Here is a 10,954-nt window from a genome sequence, read left to right on the forward strand (position 1 = left end):
CCATGGAAAACATCAATGTGATCAAGAAAAAGTTACAACAAATTTGATCTGGTGTCAGCTTGCCCACAAAAACTCTCCATTCCCTAATTTTGGAAGCCACCACAGCATTCAAAGTAAATGAACAAAGGTGGCCAGAAAAAAAACATGGAGTGGTGTTTTCAACAGTTTGGGGCTGTTTGTGCGACCCCAGCCAGGGGTTCAAAGCTCCTGGGAAGCACCAGGGCCTGACCACGACCTACAACAGGGGAACACAGAGTTGTGGAACCCAACCATGGCCTACTACAGGTTCCTGAGTTGTGGAACCCAACCCCAGCCTACTAGAGGCAGACATTGACTTGATGGACTCTGCACAACCTACTCCAGACAGAAATTGATTTGTTGAACCCAACTACAGCCTACTACAGACAGAAACTGATTTGTTGGAATCAACCATAATTACTACAGGTGAACACTGACTTGATGGACCCGACCACAGCCTAATACTGGAGCTGACCACAACTACTCCACACACTGAGTTGGTGGACTCAACCACAACCCACCACAGACAGACATTGACTTCTTGGACCTGACCACAACCTACTACAGGCAAAGATTGACTTGTTGGACTCAACCATATTTACTACAGGCAAACAGTGGCTTGATGGACCCAGCCATGACCTACTACAGGCATACACTGACTTGTGGAACCCAACCACAACCTACTGCAGGCTGACATTGATTTGTTGAACCTGACCGTGACCTACAGCAGGCAGACATTGACTTATTGGACCCAACCACAACTACTACAGGCTTAATGGACCTGACCACAACTACTACAGGCAGACACTGATTTGTGGAACCAATCTACAGCCTACTACAGACAGAAACTGACTTGTTGCAATCAACCATAATTACTACAGGCAGACACTGGCTTGATGGACCTGACCACAGGCTAATACTGGAGCTGACCACAACTACTAAAGACTTAGTGGACCTGGTCACAACCTACTACAGGCAGACATTGAGTTGATGGAACCCAGTCACAACCTACTACAGGCAAACACTGACTTGTTAAACCCAACTACAGCCTACTACAGGCAGACATTGACTTGCTGGACCCGACCACAACCTACTACAGGCAAACACTGGGATGATGGACCTGACCACAGCCTAATACTGGACCTGACCACAACTACTACAGACTTAATGGACCTGACCACAACTACTACAGGCAGACCCTGACTTGTGGAACCCAAACACAACCTACTACGTTGACTTACTGGACTTAACCATGCGTACTACAAGCAGACATTGATTTGTGGAACCGAACCATACTTATCACAGGCACACATTGACTTACTGACCACAACCTGACCACAGCCTACTACAGGCAAACACTGGGTTGATGGACCTGACCACAGCCTACTACTGGACTTGACCACAACTACTACAGGCAGACACTGACTTGTTGGACCTGACCATGTCCTACTACAAGAAGACGTTGACGTGTGGAACCCAACCGTACTTACCACAGGCAGACACTGACTTGTTGAACCCAAACACAACTTACTACAGGCAGATATTGACTTGTTGGATCCAACCATGACCTACTACAGGCAGACACTGACTTGAGGGCCCTACTTGAGCTTCTGCCCCCCCATTCACTGTTCTGTCCCCACCAGGCACATCCCGTTGTGTCCTTCACCCCTCAGCAGCTCCCAACCGCTGCTGGTTTATCAAAGCTCAGCTGGCACCACTGAGCACGTCCCCGATCGCATCCAGTTCCACATCACTTGATCCGAAATAAAGCCGGGGTGTTGCCGCAGTAATTGTTGATCCCAAAGGGGAGTGAAAATGGTGGGGTTTTTTGCTGACTGGAGCAGTCTCTGCAGCACTTTCCATGGAAGTGCTGACTCCCTCTTCTTTCAGGCTACATTCATTCCCACGTTCCCTCTCATTTATGCATGAGGCAAGGGGAAAAATCCCTTTAATATTCCTTGTAAACTGGCAGATGGTATAGATAATTTTTTGGGTTTTTTACTATATGCAGTAAAACGCAAATGTGTGTGGCTTGTTTGCAAATGCTGGCATTAATAACTGATATTTAAACAGGCCAGATTAACACTTTTACTGATCTATTAAAAAGATTTTTTTCCAATCATTTGCACACTCAAAATCAATTTTAATACAACATGTAAATTGAATTTAATTTTTTTTATATAAAATTGCATTTATCTTCCTGAGCCATTAAATTTACTATTTAATATGTACTTTCCAGCTCACTTGGCTAGAATTTCATTGCTCTTTATCTGTATAAATTTAATTAGCCTTGATATCATCAGTATATTATAGAACTAATTAAAGATTTAGATAAGTGCTGAGGGTGCTTGTTTAATACCCTATAAAGTTCCATTTGGAGAGCAAGAATTTCCATCTTTCATTAGGATCAGCCGGTTCGGAGCTCCAAGGAGTGGCTCAGACATTGTTTTTTGAAGAATTATTTAATGGGGTTTAGTGGATTTATCCTTCCTTTGAAAAGCTGTGTAATTACTGTGTCTCCCTGCACGCTGGGAGGGGGCTTGGAGTTGTTCAGGGGTGGGTTTTAAGTGCTCCGTGCACGTGGTGATGCTCAGAGATCCCCATTCACAGAATCCTGGGGTTGTTGAGGTTGGAAAAGTCCTCCAAGGTCATGGAATCCAAGCTGTGCCCGATCCCCACCTTGTGACCAGCCCAGAGCCCTGAGTGCCACATCCTTGGACACCTCCAGGGATGGGCACTCCAGACCTCCCTGGGAGACCAATTCCAATGTTCACCAACCCTTTCCATGAGGAAATTCCTGCTGATGTCCCACCTGAGCCTCCCCTGGCACAGCTTGAGCTCATGTTCCCAGCAGGGCAACGTTGTCCAAGTGATGAACCTCGGGAGGAAGGGCAAAGGAAACAAGAAGGAAATATTAATGAAGAAAGAATAGATAACATGGATAAATATCAGGATAAAAAGGAGGAGGGAGAACAGGAGAGAGCTTTGGGAAGGGTGGTGACGTTCTGCACGTCCCTTCCCCTTCCCTTTGCTAATGAGCTCTGCATTTCAGCGGTGATTTCTGTGTTTGACAAAAAGCTCTGCAGCGGTGACAAACCCAGTGACAGAGCTGCACGTGGCACCCAAAGGTGTTGGCTGGGGGTGGGTTTAATCCCAAACTGCCTTCATCTGTATAAAAAGCAAACCCCCAGGTGAGCTGATTTGTATGTAGGGCTTCCTGCGCTGTCTCTGTGGTTTAAACTTTAAAAGGGAGAATAATTGGAATTTCTAACGAGGTTGTCTCTAATTAGAAGGTTGCACTTGTGCCTTTTGAATAAATACAACTGTTTTTCTTGCCTGGCTCTGTACCTGATCAGAGCCCTGTGTGGGTGCTGAGCAAAGGGTGAGGGCTTCCCAACTCTGATACTTTTTCCTGCCTTGGATAAATGACTTAATTTTAGTTATTCTTCCAGCTTTACGAAGAACCAGGCAATATTATCCTTCCATCCCTTGGTTGGTTATTAAGGGCTGTGATTTGCAGGGGTGTGAAGCACCACTGCACTCCAAATTCACTTTGATTTCCTCCTCTCATGCTTTGTTTTCTTTCCCAAACAATTTCCCACCTTGGAAGTTTGCACATTTTAGGTTTTTAAGTGGGGTTTTTTTATGTTCTTGTGGTAGCACAGCCCCAGACCCACGTGTGCCTCCTGCCCCAAATTCTGCCCCGTGTGGTGATGGGGCAGCTGCTTCCAAAGGGCTGTAGATGAGCACAGAGACGATGGAGATCACAGTGATAGGAACATTTTTTGCCTCCTTTTGGGTTTTTTTTCAGTCCATGCAATCATGTAGGGGCTTCTTCCTCACTCCAGGCAGACAGGAGAAGTGTCCAGGTCTTGGTGTGGCATCTGAGAGGAGCTGAGGTTGACCAGAACAGCAAAACCATCTCTGATGTGAGCTCCTCTAAAGCACTTTGGGTTCTTCTGGAGGCACAGAAGGAGCATTCTTGGTGCTGTCCCCAGAACTGCTCCAGGTTAACTGAAAATCAAGGAAGAAACCTGACCAAGTGCCCCCGTGGAATGGTGTCCTGAGGGTGATGGTATTCCCTTATTTTAGGGTTGTAGCTGCAACTTACGATGAGCAGTGGTTGGAGAGTGGAACTGGATCCATCCCTGGAAGTGTCCCAGGCCAGGCTTGCGTTGTCCCAGGTTTCTTGGAGCAGCCTGGGATAGTGGGAGGTGTCCCTGCCCATGGCAGGGGGTTGGAATTCGATGATCTTTGAGGTCCTTTGCAACCCATCTGTGATTCCATGAAAAGCTGAGATGCAGCTGTCCCATCCCTGTTTTCCGTCTTGTTGTCAGAAGCTCTGGAGATGGAACAAGCAGCTCCCTCCCATATTTGCAGATTTTTGGTTTAAAATGCTGCTCACTGACACATGTGTGCAAACATCCCTGCAGTCTTCACGAGGCGCAGAAATTACAGTAATTGCTGCTTTACCTGGATTTTCCTTCGGTGTTCTGAACTTTCAAAATTACCTTCACAAACTCCTGCTGGCCGGAGCTCGGCTCTCCTGCCCCAGCTCCTGTAACCGTTCTCAGCTCTTCCCCAATTCCCACCTCTAATGACTCCAAAGGGAAAAATGCCCCATGGGATTTTCTTCTTGGTCAAGCCAGGCCTGAAAATCCATTTATTCTGCCTTATTTGACTGAAGTTACCTCATTTCTTGCTGTGTTTTCCGGTTTTTTTGCACTCACTCTTGTCCCCTCTCTGTTTAAATGTCATTGTTCCACCATGATCTGCAAATATCAAAACTGAGTGATTTTATAATCACAGCTTCGGTCTTTTTTATCATCTTCAACTTCTTGCTTGTCCTATCTGGTGGTTTTCCATAAAATCAAAGGATTTGGGTTGGAAGGGACCTTAAAGATCATGGAATTCCACCCCTGCCATGGGCAGGGACACCTTCCACTATCCCAGGTTGCTCCAACCTGGCCTTGGACACTTCCAGGGATCCAGGGACAGCCACAGCTTCTCTGGGAATTCTCTCCCAGCCCCTCCCCACCCTCATCATAAAATCTTCCTTCTATCCCGTCTCCCTCTCCCCTCATTTAGTTTTTATCCCGATTCCCTGTAAGAGCTTCCTACTTAACCTTTGGGACTTTCCCATTAGAGCAGCAATTCCGGGTGCTGCCAAAGCGCCTCCCTAATCCCCCAGAAGAGAGGGAGATAAGGGACAGGATTTCGATCTCTCCTTTTTTTGTTGTTCCCTTTGGCTAATTCAGCCCCCAGACTGGAATTCCTGCCCGGTGAATCCATTCCTGCCGGCACCAAGGCAGAGCAGGAAGGGATAATTAAAGTGAGATCCTTTATTCTGAAACATCACACCCAAGGTCCTCCTCTGAAGAAGACATCAAGTCGTTCTCAGGGAAATCAGAATTTCATTTGGAATTCACCTGGCCACCTTTTGAAACTTCTTTTGGTTTTTTTTTTGGGTTATAGGTGAACATTAGCATTTAAATGGAGAATGGTATTAACAGCCCTCAGAGGAGCTGGGTTCATCCTCATTGCCTTTCCCGAGATTTTTTTTTTCCCTAAATGAGAAAGCTTCTTAATTTTTATTCTCTTTCTGCAAGAACAGAGTTCAAGAGACCATTTTTTAAATGTGGATCTCTCTCTATATACAAGCTCAAAATGCCTCCTTGTGAAATGGGTTCATTGTTGGCAATTTGCTGTTTTCTTTTAAAAGTGCTGCTTAAAACCCAACAAAAACAAACTGGTTTGGGGGTCAGGTGGCTTCTGCACTTTTGGTTGGCCCACAGGATGTTTTTTTCCTGCAGCTGGGAACCATTTCCATCCCATTAAAGGGATATTTAACCTTCCCTATCTGCTCTTAGCACAGAGCTGTTCTTCGTGTCATGGTGGACCTTCCAGGGGCAATTCCAGATGGGTAAAGGGAGCAGGGAGAGTTCAGTTTTGTATTCTTTGTTCTTAGGTTTGTCCTAAAAAATGCCAAAAAACCTCAAGGCAACTTTGCACTCAGTCCCGTTGCCAGTGGTCAGCGGAGCAGGCCCCGGGTGTCTTGGTTGAGATGTGAGTTCATCATATGAAAAATGGATTTTATTTTTTAAAAATTAACAAGTCCTTGCCGTCCAAACCATCAAAATTAGTTAATTATCCTCTATGAGCAGGATATTAATGATTTGGGATACCTCAGGCAGTCCTTCACTCCTCATTCCCCAAAATATTGCCATCAACACCGGGGCTGGATGCCAGTGGAGAAGTTTTTTTACCATCCTGAAGAGCTGAAGGCTTGGAGCAGATTAATGCTTCCTCCCCTCGTAAAGAGCAGCTGTTATTCCATAGGAACTCGGGAGAGACACTCCCTAAGAACCTGTTCCATGTTTTTGTGTATAAAGCCTCTCCGATCAGATCAGCTCAACAAATCCCACTGGTGCTTTTCAGCAGAACACAAATAAGTGATGACTGTGTGAATAAACACGGAAATAAAAGGATTTCCCTGTTGGGATGAGTCCCTGGGACACTTTGTTCCCATCAGCTGCATTCCCACAGCCCTGGAATGGGTTGGGTTGGAAGGGACCTCCAAAGTCATCCACTGGCCATGGGCAGGGACACCTTCCACCAATCCCAGGCTGCTCCAAGCCCCGTCCAGCCTGGCCTTGGACACTTCCAGGGACCCAGGGGCAGGGAAGTTTTGCTCCACGGCCTTCCCAAGGTGCCAGAGCTCCTTAAAAGAGGGAACAAGGACTAAAGCTGCGCAACCTGGTCCCTGGCCAAGCTCAGCAGCACAGCCCCAGCTTTTCCTCACAGCTCCTTCCTCACCTGTCCTAAATCTGGGCTGACTGACGAATCCTGCACCTCACAAACACAGGATTCATCTGTCGCTCTTTTCAGGATCAGATTATTTTCTAATTAAAAATTTCCTCTGAAATAAAAAGGGGAGCAAGCAAAGCAGCAGGGAAGGAGCACAAGGTGTGCATTTTTAATTGGGTGCAATTAAAAACCTGCCGCTCCGGCGTGGCAGCGCCTGCGGCCAAGCCCGATTTGCATGAGTAATTATTCACTCCATTCCAGAGTCTGCTCAACTTTGCCTTCCTTGTCTTTGAAAGTATTAATAAATATTGATCAGACACTCTCCTGTTTGCCTTCGCCCGAGCAGCTCTGATGGACTCAGCCTCTGATGTTATCAAATAATGAAATATGAAAGAGGCAGTGGGATGAGCCTCTTGTTCTGTGATTTTTTATTTAAGGCTCTTCATTTTCCTTTCACGAGTGTGTTTGGCCCTGCCATTATAAACCCTCTTCTGATTATCAAGAGGAGGCTGAGGAAAGCGAGGTGTAAAGGATGGAGGGAATAAATAAACGGAGGACAGGTGAGGGGAATGTGCTCCGTGGAACGCCGGGAAACTGCTTTGTGTTTGTAAAGTTGAGGTTTAAAACTGAGGAAAGGAATTAATCATCATCAACAGCTCCGTCTATCATCTGACAAACAGGTTAATAAATAATTATATGGGATTGGCATTCCTATCCAAAGAGGAAATTTAGCTTTCCAAGCTTTCTTTTGGCTTTAACGTGGGCACAGCCGAGCACGGGGAAGCTGATGTACCCTTCCCAGATCCTCAGCCTGAGCAGGAAGAGCTTCCAGGGCTCAGCAAGGGATATCTGGGGGGAGAAGAGAAGGGATCAAAGCAGGGGTGCCACTGGATGGGCTTTAAGGTCCCTTCCAACCCAAACCACCATGGTCACCACTAAACCTCATCCCAGTGCCAATTCCAATGCCTTTGGAACACTTCCAGGGATGGGGACTCCACCCCTGCCTGGGCAGCTGTGCCAGGGCTGGAAAATCCTTTGGGGAAGAAATTTCCTTTACTATCCAACCTAAGCCTCCCCTGGCCCAGCCTGAGGCCGTTTCCCCTTGTCCTGTCCCTGTTCCCTGGGAGCAGGGCCCAACCCCCCCCGGCTGCCCCCTCCTTTCCAAAAATCCCTGATTTTGGAGCCCTCATTCTCCATCCAGCAGCCTTTCCTCCATCTCACCTGGCTCCATCAGCAGCTGTTTGGGCCCAGTCTCTGGGCACAGGAGCTGAAAATGCAGAGCTCTGAAGGCCCAGAGCTCGGCAGGTGAGGTCTGAGAGCCTCCAAAGCTGCAGCCACTGCTGTGATTTGCAGTCTGGCAGTGTTGGGTGCTCTCTGCAAAGGCACAGCCACCCCTGAGAGCCTCAAAGAGGAATTCAGTATTCAGCTTTGCCATGCTTGCCCTGGTCGCTGTTTTAATGCATTCAAGGAGGACAGGAAGGGAGGGAGGTGAGAACTTTTCATGGAGCCCCTGCTCCTGAGTTTGAAATCATTTATTCCACCTGCCCTTGTTGTCCTGCAGAAGCTGGAGGAGTCATGCAGGGACCTCATCTCAGCTGCTCCAGCCCCTCCCTGCTTTGCTCCTCAGCCAAAAAAATGCTGAATATTTGGCTGAAACAAATCCTTGCTGTCCTGTGGTGCCTGCAGCCACATCGGGATCCTTTCAGTTCTCCTTCCCTAAGTCTCCTGAAGGTTGAGAGATTTGGTATCACTCACCTGGAGAGGAGAAGGCTCCAGGGAGAGCTGAGAGCCCCTTGCAAGGCCTAAAGGGGCTCCAGGAGAGCTGCAGAGGGACTGGGGCCAAGGGCAGGAGGGACAGGAGCCAGGGAATGGCTTCCCAGTGGGAAAGGGGAGATTGGGGTGGGATCTTGGGAAGGAATTCCTGGCTGGGAGGGTGGGCAGGGGCTGGGCTGGAATTCCCAGAGCAGCTGGCGCTGCCCCTGGATCCCTGGAAGTGTCCAAGGCCAGGCTGGACATTGGGGCTTGGAGCAGCCTGGGATAGTGGGAGGTGTCCCTGCCCATGGCAGGGGTGGCGGTGGATGGGCTTTAAGGTCCCTTCCAACCCGAATCATTGTGGGATTTTAGGATGATGTTCAGTAGGAGGATGTCCAGGCTTTGTTCAGCTTTCTCTGCTCGTGGCACTGCTGAATAAAAGCAACAACTTTTGGAATTCTGCAAAAATAAAGGTCTGGACCATCCAGCAGCACAATTACCCAGGTTTTTTTTTCTCTTTCCAGGCAGTACTACGAGATGCTCTACAACACAGCAGATGAGCTGCTGAACCTGGTGGTGGACCAGGGCGTGAAGTACACGGAGCTGGAATACATCTACGCCCTGAACCTGCTGCACCGCAGCCAGACGGGCGTGGGGGACCAAACCACGCAGAACATGAGGCTGCAGCGGCTCAAGGAGATCATCTGTGAGCAGGCTGCCATCAAACAGGCCACCAAGGACAAGAAGATCACCACTGTGTGACCTCCTCTGCCACCCAGCTCACGTGGGGCTGGCGGGTGGCACCTCCAAGTGTTTTTGTTTGGGTTTTCGTGTTGTTTGGTTTTGTTTCGTTTTGTTTTGTTTGGGGGTTTTTTGTTTATTTGTTTTCGGGTTTTTTGGGGTTTTGGGAGGGGGTTTATGTTGGTTTTCTTTGTTTGGTTTGCTTTGGGTTTTTTAGGGTTTTGGGGTTTTTTTTATTTTTTGTTGGTTTCTTTTTTGTTTGGTTGGAGGGTTTTTTTGGGTTTTGTTTTGTTTTAATCAAAGGCAAAAGCGCAAATCTTTTGGGCATTGTGGTGAGGAGGGAAATGCCATTTGAGATTTGGGGTTGGGGTGGTTTCAGTGTGTATCCACGTAATGCTTCCTTCATGTTCTCCCCGAAGCGATTCCACAGCAGGAACGGTGTCCCACTGGGGTTTGGGGCGGGATATTCGGCTTTGCTCTGTTGCTGCTGCTTCGCCTCGAGATGCAGAGGGAGCTGTGGGGTGGGAAAAGGGAAAATTGGGTCTCGGAGGTTCAGACCACACTAAATAATCAGCACCCTGCCAGTCAAGCCCAGACCTGTTGGTCACACGGGGGGATCTTGATGGTTTTGAGATGTTTTTTGGAGAGCTCTGCCAGTGCTCTCTTCAAGTTGTAGCCACGTGAAGTTTTCTGCTGTTTCCACTGCTGAAGGATGGAATTGTTTATCCCTTCAGGTGCTGATCAGCCAGTTCTCCACGTGGGAGGTAACACGGGACCATTTGTTTCCACCTCTCCTCTTTCATTATCCCGGAGCCATCTGGCGCCGGCTCCCGCAGCGCTGCGTGGATGAAGGAGAAAATTGCCAATATAAAATAACAAAAAACTTCATTCTCTTGTTCTGAATATTATCTTTGAGTCCCCCCCAGCTCAGAAGAGATTTTGTGGCTGTCACTTGATGCACTGGAAGGACGGGCAGGGGTTGTGTAGCTCAGCACCAATGATCAGCAAGGGCATGAGGGCAGATCCCAAATCCAGAGCACCATTTCTGCCCTGCCTTGACTCTGTAAATCCACCTGGCAAAAGGTTCCTTGTTCCTCCAAAATCAGAATACGCCGCACTTGTATTTGCCAAGAAAATTGGGGACCCAGCTGGGTTTCCTGTGCTGAAAAAGGTTCTCTCTGAGCTGTAGGTGCTTTGTGTGTCAACCTTGAAATTGCAGAATTAAAGGATGTTTCAAGGCTCTGGTGGTTTGGCTGGCTGTTTTTAAGAAGTGTCATTCCTGAGATGTTTAAAAGATTCCTTTCCAGGGCCAAATTCAATGTTCTCCAAGGCTCTATCAGTGGGGAAATGATTTTCTGAGTCATTCAGTCCAACCCTCACCTGCCACAGACCAACTCAAGAGGCTTCTCAACATGCATGTGAAAAGCAGAGCCCATCACTTGTCATTGTTAGGAACCTTTTTCTGGGGTTTTTCCTTATTTTATTCCTAATCCCGATTTCTCTCATGTCAATATTGGCCGTTAACTGCAGGAGTTCCTCCCTTTTCCTGATGGGTTTGTAGGAGGGTGGAGAATTCCGTGAGGGATGGTGATGGGATGTTCCTGGGATCACAGATCTGTGCTCACCTGCTCAGACA

At 47.8% G+C, this 10,954-nt stretch overlaps 1 protein-coding gene across 2 annotated transcripts in view; it reads left to right on the forward strand.

The window, feature by feature from the left end:
• The window catches only part of EXOC4 (exocyst complex component 4), a 292,928-nt gene extending 283,463 nt beyond the window's left edge, over positions 1–9,465 (forward strand). For both annotated transcript variants that reach the window (XM_048301012.1, XM_048301013.1), the window contains one exon: positions 9,102–9,465. In XM_048301012.1, the coding sequence (XP_048156969.1) occupies positions 9,102–9,339 (238 nt within the window). In that variant the 3' untranslated portion in view covers positions 9,340–9,465. The remainder of the gene's footprint in view (positions 1–9,101) is intronic.
• The last annotated feature ends 1,489 nt before the right edge of the window (positions 9,466–10,954 follow it).

The sequence above is a fragment of the Corvus hawaiiensis genome, chromosome 4 (genome assembly GCF_020740725.1).
Source record: "Corvus hawaiiensis isolate bCorHaw1 chromosome 4, bCorHaw1.pri.cur, whole genome shotgun sequence".
Classification (NCBI taxonomy): domain Eukaryota; kingdom Metazoa; phylum Chordata; class Aves; order Passeriformes; family Corvidae; genus Corvus; species Corvus hawaiiensis.